The sequence below is a fragment of the Neophocaena asiaeorientalis genome, unplaced genomic scaffold, assembly GCF_003031525.2.
Source record: "Neophocaena asiaeorientalis asiaeorientalis breed wild unplaced genomic scaffold, Neophocaena_asiaeorientalis_V1.1 scaffold150, whole genome shotgun sequence".
Lineage (NCBI taxonomy): Eukaryota > Metazoa > Chordata > Mammalia > Artiodactyla > Phocoenidae > Neophocaena > Neophocaena asiaeorientalis.
Window position 1 is genome coordinate 15,888,884 of NW_020176571.1, and position 19,022 is coordinate 15,907,905.

The following is a 19,022-nucleotide window of genomic DNA, read 5'->3' on the forward strand; positions in this document are numbered from 1 at the left end:
AGACTTGGGATTTGCTTTCTGCTCTAATTTGTTTCTGGTTTTATGTCTATCTTAGTTTAGTATTTAGAGGTTATTATCATTGGTAGATTTGTTTATGGATTTGGTTGCTCTCTTCCGTTTTATATATATATATATATATATAGATATATATTTTTTTTCTTTTTCTCTTTTTGTGAGTTGTATGTGTATGCTTCTTTGTGTAATTTTGTCTGTATAGCTTTGCTTTTACCATTTGCCCTAGGAGTCTTTCTGTCCGTTGTCTTTTTCGTTTTTCTTTTTTAGTATACTTTTTAGCCCTTGTTATCATTAGTGGACTTGTTTTTTGGTTTGGTTGCTCTCTTCTTTCTTTCTTTTTTTTTTCTTTTTAACTTTTTTCTTTATAATTATTTTAAAAATTTTTAAATAACTTTATTTATTTTCTTTCTTTCTATTTTTCTACCTTTTCTTCTGAGCCGTGTGACTGAAAGGGTCTTGGTGCTCCAGCTGGGTTTCAGGCCTGTGCCTCTGAGGTGGAAGAGCCGAGTTCAGGACATTGGTCCACCAGAGACCTCCCAGCTCCACGTAATATGAAATGGTGAAAGCTCTCCCAGAGATCTCCGCTTAATGACCAGCAAGCGACAGTGCTGGACACCCTATGCCAAACAACTAGCAAGACAGGAATACAACCCCACTCATTAGCAGAGAGGCTGCCTAAAATCATAATCAGGTCAAAGACACCCCAAAACACACCACCGGATGCTGTCCGGCCCACCAGAAAGACAAGATCCAGCCTCATCCACCAGAACACAGGCACCACTCTGCTCCACGAGGAAGCCTACACAACCCACTGAACCAACCTTAGCCACTGGGGGCAGACACCAAAAACAGCGGGAACTACGAACCTGCAGCCTGTGAAAAGGAGACCCCAAACAGTAAGTTAAGCAAAATGAGAAGACAGAGAAACACACAGCAGATGAAGGAGCAAAGTAAAAACTCACCAGACCAAACAAATGAAGAGGAAATAGGCAGTCTACCTGAAAAAGAATTCAGAATAAATATAGTAAAGATTATCCAAAATCTTGGAAATAGAATGGAGAAAATACAAGAAATGTTTAACAAGAACCAAGGACTAAAGAGCAAACAAATAATGATGAACAACACAATAAATGAAATTAAAAATCCTCTAGAAGGAATCAACAGCAGAATAACTGAGGCAGAAGAACAGATAAGTGACCTGGAAGATAAAATAGTGGAAATAACTACCACAGAGCAGAATAAAGAAAAAGAATGAAAAGAATTGAGGACAGTCTCAGAAACCTCTGGGACAACATTAAACGCACCAACATTCAAATTATAGGGGTCCCAGAAGAAGAAGAGAAAAAGGGACTGACAAAATATCTGAAAAGATTATAGTTGAAAACTTCCCTAATATGGGAAAGGAAATAGTCAATCAAGTCCAGGAAGTGCAGAGAGTCCCATACAGGATAAATCCAAGGAGAAACACACAAAGACACATATTAATCGAACTATCAAAAATTAAATACAAAGAAAAAATATAAAAAGAAACAAGGGAAAAATAACATACAAGGGAATCTCCATAAGGTTAACAACTGATCTTTCAGCAGAAACTCTGCAAGCCAGAAGGGAGTGGCAGGACATCTTTAAACTGATTAAAGGGAACAACCTATAACCAAGATTACCCAGCAAGGATCTCATTCAGATTTGATGGAGAAATTAAAACCTTTACAGACAAGCAAAAGCTAAGAGAATTCAGCGCCACAAAACCAGCTTTACAACAAATGCTAAAGGAACTTCTCTAGGCAGAAAAAACAAGAGAAGGAAAAGACCTACAATAACAAACCCAAAATGAAAAACAGAGCCGGAGGAATCAGGCTCCATGACTTCAGACTATACTACAAAGCTACAGTAATCAAGACAAGAGAAGACAATATGGTACTGGCACAAAAACAGAAATATAGATCAATGGAACAGGATAGAGAGCCCAGAGATAAACGCGCACACACGTGGTCACCTTATCTTTGATAAAGGAGGCAAGAATATACAATGGAGAAAAGACAGCCTCTTCAATAAGTGGTGCTGGGAAAACTGGATAGCTACATGGAAAAGAATGAAATTATAACACTCCCTAACACCATACACAGAAATAAACAGAAAACGGATTAAAGACCTAAACTTAAGGCCACACACTATAAAACTCTTAGAGGAAAACATAGGCAGAACACTCTATCACATAAATCATAGCAAGATCCTTTTTGACTCACCTCCTGGAGAAATGGAAATAAAAATAAACAAATGGGACCTACTGAAACTTAAAAGCTTTTGCACAGCAAAGGAAGCCATAAACAAGAGAAAAAGACAACCTTCAGAATGGGAGAAAATATTTGCAAATGAAGCAACTGACAAAGGATTAATCTCCAAAATTTACACACAGCTCAATATCAAAAAAACAAACAACCCAATCCAAAAATGGGCAGAAGACCTAAAGAGACATTTCTCCAAAGAAGAGATACAGATTGCCAACAAACACATGAAAGGATGCTCAACATCACTAATCATTAGATAAACGCAAACAAAACTACAATTAGGTATCACCTCACACCAGTCAGAATGGCCATCATCAAAAAAATCTACAAACGATAAATGCTGGAGCGGGTATGGAGAAAAGGGAAGCCTCTTGCACTGTTGGTGGGAATGTAGATTGATACAGCCACTATGGAGAACAGTATGGAAGTTTCTTAAAAAACTAAAAATAGAACTGTCATATAAGCCAGAAATCCCAGTACTGGGCATACACCCTGAGGAAACCATAATTCAAAAAGAGTCATGTACCACAATGTTCATTGCAGCTCTGTTTACAGTAGCCAGGACATGGAAGCAACCTAAGTGTCCATCGAAGGATGAATGGATAAAAAAGATGTGGCACATATATACAGTGGAATATTACTCAGCCATAAAAGTAAACGAAATTGAGTTATTTGTAGTGAGATGGATGGACCTAGAGTCTGTCTTTCAGAGTGAGGTGAGAAAGAGAAAAACAAATACTGTATGCTAACGCATATATATGGAATCTAAAAAAAAAAAAAACTGGTTCTGAAGAACCTAGGGAGAGAAAAAGACAACCTTCAGAATGGGAGAAAATATTTGCAAATGAAGCAACTGACAAAGGATTAATCTCCAAAATTTACACACAGCTCAATATCAAAAAAACAAACAACCCAATCCAAAAATGGGCAGAAGACCTAAAGAGACATTTCTCCAAAGAAGAGATACAGATTGCCAACAAACACATGAAAGGATGCTCAACATCACTAATCATTAGATAAACGCAAACAAAACTACAATTAGGTATCACCTCACACCAGTCAGAATGGCCATCATCAAAAAAATCTACAAACGATAAATGCTGGAGCGGGTATGGAGAAAAGGGAAGCCTCTTGCACTGTTGGTGGGAATGTAGATTGATACAGCCACTATGGAGAACAGTATGGAAGTTTCTTAAAAAACTAAAAATAGAACTGTCATATAAGCCAGAAATCCCAGTACTGGGCATACACCCTGAGGAAACCATAATTCAAAAAGAGTCATGTACCACAATGTTCATTGCAGCTCTGTTTACAGTAGCCAGGACATGGAAGCAACCTAAGTGTCCATCGAAGGATGAATGGATAAAAAAGATGTGGCACATATATACAGTGGAATATTACTCAGCCATAAAAGTAAACGAAATTGAGTTATTTGTAGTGAGATGGATGGACCTAGAGTCTGTCTTTCAGAGTGAGGTGAGAAAGAGAAAAACAAATACTGTATGCTAACGCATATATATGGAATCTAAAAAAAAAAAAAACTGGTTCTGAAGAACCTAGGGTCAGGACAGGAATAAAGACACAGACGTAGAGAATGGACTTGAGGGGAGGGGGAAGAGTTAGCTGGGGTGAAGTGAGAGAGTGGCATGGACTTATATACACTACCAAATGTAAAATAGATAGATAGTGGGAAGCAGCTGCATCGCATGGGAAGATCAGCTCTGTGCTCTGTGACCACCTAGAGGGGTGGGATAGGGAGGGTGAGAGGGAGGGAGACGCAAGAGGGAGGGGACGTGGGGATATATGTATACATATAACTGATTAACTTTGTTATACAGCAGAAACTAACACAACATTGTAAAGCAATTATACTCCAATAAAGATGTTTTAAAAAAAAATGTTGCAATTTTGACTTTCAAAGACATTTATTTAGGACTTAATAACTCTCTTTCTTTCTTAGGTTCCCTAGTGAAAATTTCACCTCTTTCCTCACCCTCTTCCTCACCTCTCCATGGGACCCCTGCCAGCAGCCCAGTCAGCAAAATTTCTGCAGTGCAGTTTCCAGAATCTGCCGATACAACTGTCAAACAAGGCCTAAGTTCTCACAGGGCCGTAACTTACACTCAGAGTGCCCCTGACCTTTCTCCTCAGATCCTGACTCCACCTGTTATATGTAGCAGGTAAGGAATTCATATTGTTAGCTGGAGTTTAATAATAAAACTAATACTGGTTTTCCTCTTAGGAACACTCACCAACAGTCCACGCACCTCTGTGTAGGTTGCCCAAAGTAGTTGACAGGAAAGTACAAATGATGTGATTTGTGTTGAATAGACTGGCAGAGAAACTTTTCAGTGCTTTTCCATTAACAGAAATTTGCGAGTCCATATAGTCCCTACAGCTAATCTTTGGCGATGATACAAAATAATGTTGTTTTGTCTGCTTGCGGATGGAGGATGCATAAAACATATAATTCAAAACTCATATCAAGTCATTTGGTATAATTTGATATTTTGTTGGGATATTTTTTACTTGTTCTCCAGGGAGGATTTTATATTGATTTTAAAGGTACTTCTTTTTATCTTAAGTTTGCAATTCCCATTTTAACGCTTTAAAAATATGCAGATAACACATGGCACATTATGGCTGGACTCAAATGGATCTCTGAATACATTGAAGCAATTGCTTGCACTGCTCTGTCCTATTGAAACTGAATGACAGAGTATTGTCTCTTGCAGGGGATAAGAAAAAAGAGCCTAGCGTGATGAGACTAGGCTCACATGGTCACTAAGAAATAAATACCTCCTCTTACTGATTAACATATTATTGTCCTTCAGTAATAGCTTTATCTTGAATAACTGATCTTAAAGCATTACAATCTTTTTTTTAAGTAGAGAAGAGTTGAGTGTTTTAAAACTAAGTTATAATCGTGAGAGTGCCTTGAATAAAATGATATTTTTCCCCCTAAGGTTAATGAGGATAACTGTTTGAATAAATTAGTTACACGTTAGTCTTCTAATATCAAATGTTGGGTCACAGACCCAGACTTGATCAATGAATTCAGGTTTAAGCCTCACAAATTTCATTTTCTGATCGTTTGTTCATAAATTCTATGTTAAATGATTATTTCTTCTTATAATCTTTATTTTTCCTTCCTTTCTCTTTACAAATAGTTTCAAAGGGAAAATCACTTATGTTTGTTTGGCCAGGACCAGAGTGAAAAGTTATTCCACCATCCAAAAGTTATTCTGCTGCCTTCTATATAATAGCATTTTTAATAAAATAATTTCTGCGGGATGTTAATCCCATCTTTTATCCCCCCCCCAAAAAAAAGTATGCTCTGTGGTAAAACAGGCCTATCATATTTTCCTCTTAGTGATTCACAACACACCTCACTTTATTTAAAGCTCTGAGAAGTCCTGCAAAAGGAAAACCTCTTGAGTTTTGTTTCATCTGGTGATTTCTGACTTTATTTGACCACAGAACCAATTTCTTCAGGTTAACACCCAATAATTGCCCCTAGAGCTAGTGTTTGGTGGAACACCCTCAAGAAACACTTTTTTTGTGGTGTGCCTCCCGAGCCAAGATGAAGCCTCAGGGAGTCACCGGCATCAAGGACATCTGCTTCCAGCACTTTGTTTCTAGGGAGACTCTCCCGCTGTGAGCTCCAGACTTGTGAGAAATAAATCGCCTAAAAAAAGAACAGAGAGGTTCAGAAAAGATGTACCGCTCACTTAGCTTTTCTCACCACAGTCTATTTTTTTTGTATTCTTAGCAAAAAGAATGTAATAGGATTTTTATAAAAGAGGTTTTGGAGAAAAACAAGGGAATTTCATTGTCTACTTGTTCAGTAATGTTTATAATTCCAGTAGTGTGTGTTTTATTTGTTTGGGCTTTATAAATCTATAATTCAAACCATGTTTTATTATTGCCTTCAAGGCAGCCACCCATGTAGGCACAGAGAGCTCCAGAAACACATGACTAATTATTATGGTTTCCCCCACTGAACTTGAAGGATTTGGCATTGAATCCCAGTCTCTTGGCTGCTGTAATGTCTATGCAACAAGCTGGTTTTTTTGGCAAAAGAGGTAGTCTATTTGAACTACTCATTTAAACGTTCCTTTTAAGTATTATCTTGCAAAGAAAAATCTTCAAACTAATAAACTCTACTTTTACCAAGTTTCATCCAAACATGTAAGCCCATCATTTACAACTATGGGCTTTTTCCTTGGGTTCTGTCATTTTCTCTTGAGTCCCTAAATCAGGCTGATAGGATGTCATAATTAGAAATATTTTGTGTGTGATGCTTTCTGCTTACATTCAAGGCTTGAAAAATAAATTTGCTTTGGATGAAAATGCTCTAACCGGGAAAGGCTTATCTCTACTACATATATAAACACAATTCAGGGGAAAAAGGTGATGAGACATTTAATATATTAACTTATAACATATCACTCTTCTCTTTTCCTTTTACAGTGGCTCTTTTCCTTTTACCTGTGGCTGAATAACAAATAAACAAAAACTCTCTGAGACCCTTTCTAATATTAGGCAGAATGAAAGAACCCAGAATCGAAAAACAGAATTAAAATCTAATCATAAAGTCTCTAAATAAGATAAGTGAGAGAGGAAACTTGCCAGGCCATTCGTGGGGTTACTTTGTAATTTATTAAACAGTCAAAACTGTTGAGAAAGGAAAAGTATCCTACATCCTCCAGCCTCCTCTGTTAAAGAACCCTGCCCACTTCTCTAGTACCTTCATTTTTCTCCATTACCCACAGGGCACTCCCTTGGCCTGTTTTTCTCAACTAGCAACCTTTGTGGTCAGTTTTATATCCACTCTTCATCAAAATGTACGTCTACTTTATTCATTTCCTTAGAGCCTTAACAGGGGAACTGATCAATCTGAAAAAATAATTTTTATTTTGTGGCAAAAATAAAATTAATCTACCATTATTCTATTTTCATGTATGCAATCTAGTCTTAAAGGGCTCTTTGGACATAAAATCTCGTAAGCCATAGAAATAAATCTAATAAAGGAGGAGGCTTTTAAGCAGACACAAAGGGATTCCATTGGGAAAGATATTTTTGACCAAATACACATCGGCACCTCCAAAATCACTACTGTAAATAGGTAGCAGACTATTCCAGGATTCTCTAAATAATGTAAAACAAAATATTGCCAGTAGTTTCACCTCAGGTATGGTCTAGACCACGGAGGAGCATGAGAGTTGAACAGAGTTTTTGATCCTCTGTATTGACACAGCACACTCTCCTCCCCCCCCACACACAAAAAAACCAGCATCCTACATATCAACATCCATGTATAAAACAAAATGACTTCTTTCCATCAAACGAATAAGTAGAATGTAGAAATATTTGATTATTGTTACTTATCTAAACGTATGCGTACATGGTGTGTCTACGATTTTCTGAAAAGAAAGGACCTACTTACAGCTGTTCCATTATTTCTCAGCTGTGGCAGACCATATTCCCAAGGGACTCCTGCTGATGGGCCCCTGGAGAGGAGTGGGGCAGCCATTCGGACACCAAACAGAACTGGTAATTCTTTATTGGATTCTGTTCCTCAAATTGGAAATTGCTTTACTTGATTTTTTTTCTGATCAAAAAGGTAACATATGTTTTTGATTTTTTAGATTACAAATTTAAAAAGACAATGAAGGAAATCAAAATCGTCCATAATCCTACTACCTAGAGTTAATCATAGGTTAAATTTTGATGCAAAGCTGTCCTAAATGTTTCTATACATCTACACACAAATGACTATGGTTTTGAAATGAGAGGCCTTTTTATATAATGTATAGAACTCTACAGAAATGTTGTTTTATCTTGGACATTGGAGGGTCATCTATTTTAGGGTACTCTGTGGAGATCTCCATCGCACACCCTGAGAAATGACCCTGCTTAGATCACCGTAAACTTAGGGAAGAAAACATACTTTTTCCTTGAGGCAGTATTACACAGAGGTTCAGAAAAATAGGCATTGGAGCCTGGTTTATATCCTGATTCAACTTCTGACTCACCTGTAATCTCTGTTTCTCGGTTCCTTCATCTGTAGAATGGACATAAAAACGGTACCTACCAAACAGGATTATTGTGAGAATTAAATTACTAAAGCACTTATTATAGTATCTGGGTCACTGTAAGTAGTGTTTGCTGCCATAATTACTGTAATAATTATTATTTTATTTTTATTGATGCAATCCTAGGGACTTGCTATCAAAACCAAGTTTGCTGAAAGCTTGCAAGGTAGAAAAAAATGGCTTTCATGAACTTTAGACTTTAGGATAATAGAGTGACCTAAGAATGTTTCTTAATTATCTGCTCCAGAATTTCTTGATAGGTACTCAATAAATATTAATTATTTGCCCACGAGAATGGTGTGCTGTGGCAATGGACAAAGGTCCAGGGACATAGGCAAGGAAAAATCAAAAAGAGAGTTCTGTGTTCTGAGAGTTACCTGATGTCGTAGACTTATCTGATATTGTAGCTCTCTGAAGTGAGAATATTCCCTTCTCTATGTCCCTCATCTCTCACTCTATTGAGGCTGATAGAATAAGGGGAGTGTTTCCTTATCACCTTTGGTCTCCTGCAGAGCTGTGGCCTTTGAGTGTGCTTCTTCATTTTGCTGCAAATTCTGGGATTGAAACTTGTCAGTTAACACTTTCAGACTGTGTCTGATTCTAACCTAGAAAGCTGTTGCATGAGAAAGATGGGAGAAAGATGGGTCCTTGGAAATGTCTTACAAAATACTCCTGATTGGAACAGGCTACATAACAAAAGCCATTATTCACCAGCAATATGAGGACATATGACAAACCTAGACTATCCAAAGCAATCTTGAAGAAGGAGAACAAAGTTAGAGGATATATGTCTCCTGACCTCAAGACTTAAACCACAGTAATGGACAAAGTGTAGTGCTGGCGTAAGTGTAGTGCTGGCAAATAGAATCAAATGGAATAGAGTAGAAAGTCCCACATTAGACCCACACCTACACAGTCACTGAACTTCCAACAAAGATCCAATTTTCCAATCTAGTAGGGTTGAAAAAAATGAATCTCACTCCCTACTTCACACCATATGAAACATTATTCTGAGATAGAGCACAGACCTAACTGTAAGAACTAAAGCAATAAAACCTCTGAAAAAAAACACAGGCAGATATCTTTGTGATTTAGGGAAAGGCAAAGATTTTGTAGGCCATGGAAAGCAATAAACAGGAGAGGAAAAAAAGCTAGGCTTCATGAGGGGTATAGGAACTCAGGTCAGACTTCATGAGTTCGATTCTGGTGACAGAATTTACCAGCTGTGTGCTCCTGGGTAATTTACTTAGCCTTTCTGTGCCTCAGTTTCCTGTCTGCAGAGGGAGGATAATAGTAACACAATGAAGCCTGCCTCAGGATTGTTAAGAGGATTCAATGTATTAGTGCAAATAAAGTGCTTTCCGTAGTATCTGGCGCATAGCAAGCACTCCATAAACTTCATTCAGGCACTTTATTCAGCTAAGAGAAGCTTCCTGAGGTCTTTACCCCAGAAGCATGTTCTTCAGACACTTGATATTTACCTGATTGACCCTTTGGTTAGCACAGTTCAGTGCTGAGTGCAGTGGAAGATACGTGGAGAGGGGCAGAGACGGAAGAGAGCACAGATCCCTAGGAATCGAGATTGGATACATAGGACCTGCCACGCTCTTTAGCACATGCTATGGCTGGTATGTTCTACAGACCACTTTGTTCTTGGGTGTCAACTCAATTTCTCCCACCCGTGTGCCCATTCTCGAGGTAAGGTTCTAGTCAGCTACTAGGTGGTTTAGTGTGTTGGGGCATGGATAAAGGAAAAAGAAATATGAAGTCATAGGATTTTATATGATACACATGAAGTCATTTACAAAACAGAAACAGACTCACAGATATAGAAAACAAACTTATGGTTACCAAAGGGGGAACCATAAGTTACCAAAGTGGGGAGGGATAAATTAGGAGTTTAGGATTAGCAGATATAAACTACTATATATAAGATGGGTAAACAACAAGGTTTTACTGTATAGCATGGGGAACTATATTCAATATCCTGGAATAAACCATAATGGAAAAGAATTTGAAAAAGAAAATGTCTACACGTCTAACCAAATCACTTTGCTGTACACCAGAAACTAACACAGCATTATAAATCAACTATACTTCAATTTTAAAAAAAGGTGTAACTTGAAAGTCAAAGGATTTTTAAAAGGTCGGAACTACTGATCTGAGCGTTATTATTGAGGAAGTATCGAATGTCCTATAAATCACAGATCATAACTCCATCTATTTTACAGGGTTTAAAAAATGTGTGCTTTTTCCCGCCCTATAATCCTATATTCTTGGTGTGTAAGCTCATGAAAGCAGTATTTCCATAAACATTATATCGATCGTGTGCATTCTAGGAATATTCACTTAAATGGGACCCTTTTGCCTTTGCAACTTTCATAATAGGCTGTTCTCTTTTAATTGCAGATGACATCACTCAAGTTACCTCTGATTATGAAACCAATAACAACAGTGACAGCAGTGATATTGTACAGAACGAAGATGAGACTGAATGCCCCAGAGAGCCTCTGAGGAAGACATCAGCTTGCAGCACCTACAATCCTGAGGCCATGATATTCCTGGTAGCCCCCCATCACTTAACTCATTCATTTACTTGAGAAATTGGTTTCTGTGACAGGAATTGGCTTAGAAATAGATCCCTGAATCATTAGGTTTGAAGATCTGCGTCACTTGGGTTATACATGTATTATAGCCCTCCCTATATGTATCAACACAATTTTTGTCTATCCAAGTCTTACTGGTATCTTAACGGTCCTATTATTTAGTGATTAAAAACAGAAGTATTCATCTCCACAACTGATTACAGATATTTCCTAACCCAATCTAAAAATGTAAATGTGCATAGGAAAATGAATTATTTCAATCAGTAAAATAATATTTTATAAATATCAAGCAACCAAAATGAAATATATTAGTTATCGTAGGGCTTCTGTTGGTTCTTCTCTAGTACCTCCTTGATTTAGAAAGTGAGCCAATATTTATTTTCCTTGTTAAATTAAACCAGGTTTACATTGACACTTGCTACCCATTAAAACACCTTTTAATGATGATGTATTTTGTGTGTTTAAAAAGATCCACTTAAAGAGGATAAAAGCATACATTTGAGTCTGGTTAGTTTGAGGGAGGCAGCAATGGTAGAAAATAGTTGACTGTCATGTGATTATCAATTGCTGCTCTTATCATTTTTCTTTTACCTGATTTACCATTTATACTTTTAAATCAAAGAGATTCTCAGTAAAATAACGTATATGGGGCTTCCCTGGTGGCGCAGTGGTTGAGAGTCCGCCTGCCGATGCAGGGGACACGGGTTCGTGCCCCGGTCCGGGAAGGTCCCACATGCCGCGGAGCGGCTGGGCCCGTGAGCCATGGCCGCTGAGCCTGCGCGTCCGGAGCCTGTGCTCCGCGACGGGAGAGGCCACAACAGTGAGAGGCCCACGTACCGAAAAAATAAATAAATAAATAAATAAAATAACGTATATGTCTCCTTATCCTCATTATTTTCTATTTTTTTGGCAAATAAACTCTTAAGAATGTCTTCATTTGGGACCAGTTACAAAAATGTTTTCTCATATATACAGTGTGTGCTTTTTGGAAACCATGGATCACATGAATTAAATTAAAATCCCTGAAAATTGTAGTAATTGTAACTCTACAGGATTAATGCTGATTTTGAAGCAGTAATATAAATTGGACTAATTAGAGTAGGGGTGATTTACTCCCCCTCCCCACTCGTGTTTCTTCTTCTTTTTTTTAATTTATTTATTTATCTTTGCTGTGTTGCATCTTCATTTCTGTGCCAGGGCTTTCCCTAGTTGTGGCGAGCGGGGCCCACTCTTCATTGCGGTGCTCAGGCCTCTCACTATCGCGGCCTCTCTTGTTGCGGAGCACAGGCTCCTGACGCGCAGGCTCAGTAGTTGTGGCTCACGGGCCTAGTTGCTCCGCGGCATGTGGGATCATCCTAGACCAGGGCTCGAACCCGTGTTCCCTGCATTAGCAGGCAGATTCTCAACCACTGCGCCACCAGGGAAGCCCCTCATGTTTCTTTTGGGAGTTCAATATAAGCCAGGAATCCTCATCTCAGAAAAATTTACATAAAAATATAGAGCTAAGTTTGCATACAATTTCAGTGTTCTGAAGTACTTGAATCTTTATTCAAGAGCTCCACAGAAGACTAAAAAGCAGTTATGTTAATTTATGAAAGAAACATCTGATTTTTCTATAGCGTGTATGAACCAGGAATAGGCAGGCACTTAATAATGTAAAATTCATGGTCTGAAACAGCATTAAGACCTTTTCTCCTTACCTTGGGGGTCGATGTTTTGTTCATTTTGATTTTTTTTTTTTTGAAGACCACTCATTCACCCTAAAGTCATTTATTTCAAGTAAGCTCCATTGTTGAATTGAATTTACCAAAGAAGGAGCAAATTGCTTTGTAGAAAAACTGCACGCTGTTAAAATATTTTTATCTTCATTACAGGACAAACCAATTCTTGCTCCTGAACCTCTTGTCATGGATAACTTGGACTCAATTATGGAGCAGCTAAATACTTGGAATTTTCCAATTTTTGATTTAGTGGAGAAAATAGGAAGAAAATGTGGCCGTATTCTTAGTCAGGTAAGAAATGCATTCATACATATGACTATAAGTGTAAAAAAAAAATTCCTTGTTTGTTTAAATCTCTGTACCTACTTAACATCAGTGGTGAATATTAGGTGGAGAAAGGAAATTTCAGTACCCAACATTCTGTAGATTCCTTGCTGGTGGGATGAAAAAAAAAAATTAGAACTTCAAGTGAGTAGAATATCATGTTCTGCAATTAAAATATTATGTATTTTCTAAGACAAAATGGAGGGGGCGGGGATATGCAAGCAAGATAGAGAAGTGATCTAAATTCATAGAATTCAGCAAAAGAAAAGCTGACCCAAGCCCTCACAAGAAGAAAGCTGCCGATTTATAAACACTAACTTATTGTCTGTGATTATTTCCAATGACTATTTTTTTTAACTTTTGAAAAGTATAGTGCTTACGCCTTATCAAAAATAAGATATTATGCAGTAGTATGTTTCCTCCAGTGCTGTGAGAAACACACTAGAGTTCTTTGTATTTTAATACGGAAAATACCTTTAGGTATCACAAGAAATATAGAATACGAACTATTACTGCATAACGAGCCTTTTTTTTCCTTAAGTATTTTTTCCTTAAGCTCAGCTACTTTCAAGGTTTCCCAAATAAAGAAACGTTTTGTTTCTCTGAAGGAGAAAGAAAACATACAGAAATTAAGAATTTGAACACGTTTGTTCTCAATAAATAAAACGAAACGAAATGGATTTGCTCTATTATTGAGCCCCTATCAAAACTCTTAATTAATGGGGATGATGCAATAATATTTATCAGCTTATCTTAAAATATTTTAGGTGAGTTCTTACAGATTGAAGAAATATCACAGCAAAGATACTAAAGACTATCAGGTTTGTTAATATCAGATTTAGGTGAGAACTCAGGACCCACATTTACTGGAGCCTCTAACCCTTCCCTGCAAAACACTAGAAAAGAAATCACTTGTTGGACTGATTTCTACTCCATGCAACGAAGACAGGCTTTCTTCAGACCTCGGAGCAAGTATGAGTGTAGAACTTTGGGGTGAGGGTTCCTGATCTGTGAAGGTTTGAAGGAAGAAGATAGAGCAGGCTTTTCCCTTGCTCTTCAGTTCCTCAAACATGAAGTGCTAGGCTAGTCTCCAAGAAGAGAAATGTGTCCCTGCCTTAAAGGAACTCCCATTCCAACAGGGAAATTAGATACGTGTCAAAATAATGACTTGCTACCTACAGAAGAAGTATGCTCAAATGACAGATGGCTTGTGAAGCTCAAAATAATTACAGTTTCCATAACATGTGGTTGTTGCCTCTACTGGACTCTGTTCTCACCATGAACACGTTGAGAACCAGAGTGGCAGCCCTTGCACTTTGACTAAGAGATACTACCCCTTTCTTTTTTTTGTTAAAACATTTTTTTTATTAATGTAACATTGGTTTATGATATTATACAAGTTTCACGTGCACATTGTATTTCTTCTTCGGTAGATCCTACCATGTGCTCACCACCAACAATGTAGCTTCCATCTGTCACCGCACAGTTGACCCCCTTTACCTTTTTGCCCTCTCCCATCACTACTCTGTTCTCTATGTCGACATGTTTGTTTTTTTGTGGTTTGTTCATTCATTTTGTTTGTTTGTGATATTCCACATATAAGTAAAATCATTTTATGGTATTTGTCTTTCTCTTTCTGACTTACTTCACTTGGCAAAATATCCTCAAGGTCCATGTATGTTTTTGAAAATTAATAGTCCCATTTTTCTTCTCTTTCTTTCTCCTCAATGCTGAGCAGCATCTTCAGCATCTTTTATGCTCGCTGATCTTGAGGGCATGTTTAAGGGTAGCTGTTTTATCCAGTCCACCTCTGCCTCATGCCTTGGGGCTTTTCCAGGGAGGTTTTGTATCCTACTCTCTGAAACTCATTGCATACCAGAACTCTGAGGGAGTGCTTTTACCTGGAAATATGCCTGTAATGGTGCCACAAGGAGATGTGGCAGCGGGCCAGGAAGTCTTCTTTCTCTTCTACTGGAGAGTGTGTTCCCTGGGGTGGAGAGAAAAATCTCACATTGTTTTGTATTTGATGTATGTGTCACAGACTTCCCAAAACTTTACAACTTAATCTTCAGAGTAACTTGGATGCAGGTATTTCTTTAAATCTCTAGTTGATAGAAGAAAATACTGAGACTTAAAATATACTGTTCATCTAAAGTCGTATTGGACACAGGATTTGATATATCTGTATATCAGAAGTTCAGGCTTTTTACCTTCATTTCAAATCCTTTTCAGCCCCTCATAAAATGCATTTATTTATTATATTTTCAAACTCTCAGAATGGAGAGTCTGAGAAAGTAGAAAGTGGTTATTATAGCAGTTGGTTTTACAGGACAAGTGACTCTACCAAATAACATTGCAGGTACCTAACCCCCTTGGAGTTCTGTGAATGGGGATGGTGGGGCGGGAGAGTGCAACTTAACCAGTTTTGCCACAAAATGTTTTCTAAAAGTTGTGAATACAAGTAGACAATAGAAAGATTAGATATAATTAACAATTAGATTTTTGTATCTTTTTTTCCAGCTATCTTTCAAAACTAAATACATAACTGTACGGTCCTTACTATGTCACTGTTTATTTTTCCAAAATACAAAACACTGAACTTTGAGAAAAGACAACTTTATTTGCCTTGCTGTGGGTTTTTTTTTCTTTGATTTGAGTTTATAAGCACAAAAAACATGAAATTTTCACGGTGTAAAGGCATATTTTTTTGTACTTTAGTGAGACTTCAGGACAGCTGAAATGAATTAACTTGAACATTCCAAGAAATCACCTTTTGGCTGAGACTACACAGAAAAAGTCTCACTTCAAAAGGCTTTTAAAGAGACATAAGTGCAATGGAAATGATTTCCCAGCCTTAACATACTGCCTACCTTTTTGATGATTATCATGTTTATTTTAACAAATTTAAAAGGACATCATTCAGATTTTGGAAGAGTATTTACCTTTTTTGGTTACCAGTATTTACCCAGTTAACAGTGACTTTTCTTTATTCACGAGTTTGGATCATTGGCCGTTGATTTTTAACAGCTTCTTGGTGAAAATTCTCCTATTTTAAAATCATACTCTAAAATATCTTAATTTTTCAATTCATCTTTCAAATGTTTTAAGAGAATAATAGGAAACTTTAGTCATTTGCAATCCTAACAGTATTGCTTTTCAAATAATGGTGGTAGAATTTGGAGCAGTTAAGAGCACACCGCTTGAATTCTGGTCTGATAATGTGTCAACTGTGTGATCTTTTACAAGTCATTCGACTTCTCTGTGCCTTAGTGTCTTCTGATTTCAAATGTTAGTAATTAACAGTATCTATCTCCTAAGATGCGCTTTGGATGAATTAATATAAATAATTAACATATGTAAACTACTCAGAGCAGGCATCACACATATTAATGCCATATATATATACACACACACATATATGTCAACAGCTGCAGCTGCTGTTATTGTTATAAATAATTTTTATTGAAGTAACATGCATAGTTAAATCCACTGGGTATTTATAAACAAGAACTCAAATATAGTTTAAAGCAATAGTATGCAGAAGATAACTAAAAGAAGAACTAGCTTGAAATATGACAGAAACCACAAACTTAACTTTCTGTTACATTTTTAAAGAGAGGAGGTGGAGATTTTATGTAACACAGAAAAAGGGGAAAAATTAAATATACTTGCCATTCAGAGTGAAAAAAGCACGTATACTATACATACTCTGTTCCCAATGGGCAGCCACAGTGCTCCTTTTAGAACTTAAGTTAAATAAATTAAGACACTTCCCTGCTCCAATCTCTTCAAAGGCTCCATACTTCACTCAGTGTAAAAGTCCTCATAATGATCAATCTGGCTGTCAAACAGCAAGATCGCAACCCACACAGTACCACCCTACAGTTACTAACTTAAATTTTACTCCTGTCCTCATTCACCCTGTTTTAGCCATGTTGGCCTTCTTGCTGTTTCTTGAGTATAGCAAACATACCTCGGGGCTTTTGCTCTGTCTTTTTCCTCTGCTTAGAAAACTCTTTCCTACGATATCCCTGTACCTCACTCTGCATCTCCTTCAATTATTTGCTCAAAGTCACCTGAATGTGCCTCTTCTAACCACCATATTTAAAACAGCAATTGCCATGTCCTCCCTTGCACTCTGAACCTCCATCCCTGCTTCCCTTTTTCTCTTTTCATATAACATCACTTTCAGTCACAGTGTATACCTTACTAATTATGTCTATGGTTTACTGCCCTACCCTGCTAGACCATAAGCTCTTTTAAGGAAAACTTCATTGTTTTGTTCATCTATATATATGCCTTGTAGACGGAAAATTGTCTTAGAGTAGGCACTCAAAAGACATATGCTGAATGAATAAACCACTTTTTTAGTTATATATACCTGTGTATATATGTACACAAATACATACATTATATGTAACTGATGAACATTAAGTATCTAATTTGAAAATATTAGTGAATTTGAACAGATTTAAAGTCAATAACAAAAAATAGTAAAGTAACCGTGAAGTATTATATCAAAGATTTAGAAGAAATATTTCTAGAGAATTTTAAGAAGGAATGCAAATAACGAAAAGGATGAATAATTCTTTCTTAGAGTCTCCTGAATTATAACCAGTACTGTGCCTTTGTGACATAAAGTGAGGCCACTTTAAATGGTGCTCTACTCCATTCTGCCACGTGAATAACCGTTTCTCTCCCCATTACCTTCTTCTGTGCCTTTTTCATGTTTTTCTTTCTCCCTCATTTGCATATCAAATATGCCAATTACATCCAGAGCTATTTACTTGATTTGAATCTCCAGAGCTATGAAAGTAATTGGAAGGAGAATAGATATTCAAAGGAGAAAGAAGACAATTGAGGAAAAGTAGTTTAAACATTTTTATTCATAGTGGATTAGAAATCTTTCTTCTCTATGTATTTCAACCAAGGCAACCTTTTCTCTCTAATTCTGTCCTCTTATTCTTCACTAAGGCACAACTCTGAATCCTTTATCCTCTAGAAAGCTTTTTTTCTTTAATTTATAAAATTAGTCCGAATTAAAGCTTTCTCTCATTCTTTATTTAGCACTTATATATTATACAATTAGCAGTTTACTCAGTATTATTCTCTTATTACTGATACCACATGCAGTTTAGTACCTTGATATGTTTCTAGAGTGTATACTGGATTTTTTGGTTGGCTGTTTCTTGGGTTTTATGTCTCTACCTTTAAAAATAGATTATATACCCCTTATCAGGGACTACAAGGGCTAGGACATGGAGGTCTTCAATATCTATTTATTGTTCCCAGTAAGTCTCTCTACGGGCAGTACATTAATATGGTTGATGGAATGTATACATTTTTCTCCATTTTTCTCTTTACATCTAATACACATTGAGGGATGTTTTGTAAGGCTTTGTCTTTTTCTTTCACAGGTATCATACAGACTTTTTGAAGACATGGGCCTCTTTGAAGCTTTTAAAATTCCAGTTAGGGAATTTATGAATTATTTTCATGCTTTGGAGATTGGCTACAGGGAAATTCCTTGTAAGTATAAGAATTAATACTTTTAAAATCCATTGAATTTGTTATGGGTAATGGGATATTGAATTATTAGCTACTAGCACAGAATTACACATTGAAAATACCCTGTATGGCCACATGGTATAGTGATTAGGAGATAATAGTTTATGTTAGAATTCTGATCCCTTTACATATCAGCTGTTGGAGACCCTGGGTTTTGGTTTTACTTAATCACAATGTGCCTCATTTCTTTTTTTTTTTTCGGTACGCGGGCCTCTCACTGTTGTGGCCTCTCCCGTTGCGGAGCACAGGCTCCGGACGCACAGGCTCAGCGGCCACGGCTCACGGGCCCAGCCTCTCCGCGTCATGTGGGATCTTCCTGGACTGGGGCGCGAACCCGTGTCCCCTGCATTGGCAGGCGGACTCTCAACCACTGTGCCACCAGGGAAGCCCTTGCCTCATGTC

At 37.3% G+C, this 19,022-nt stretch overlaps 1 protein-coding gene across 1 annotated transcript in view; it reads left to right on the top strand.

Annotated features, from left to right (window-relative positions):
* The window catches only part of PDE3A (phosphodiesterase 3A), a 303,987-nt gene that overhangs the window by 262,810 nt on the left and 22,155 nt on the right, over positions 1-19,022 (top strand). The window contains exons 6-10 of the mRNA XM_024733371.1: positions 4,264-4,483; positions 7,774-7,859; positions 10,811-10,965; positions 12,882-13,019; positions 18,470-18,581. Of these exons, the coding sequence (XP_024589139.1) occupies positions 4,264-4,483; positions 7,774-7,859; positions 10,811-10,965; positions 12,882-13,019; positions 18,470-18,581 (711 nt within the window). The remainder of the gene's footprint in view (positions 1-4,263; positions 4,484-7,773; positions 7,860-10,810; positions 10,966-12,881; positions 13,020-18,469; positions 18,582-19,022) is intronic.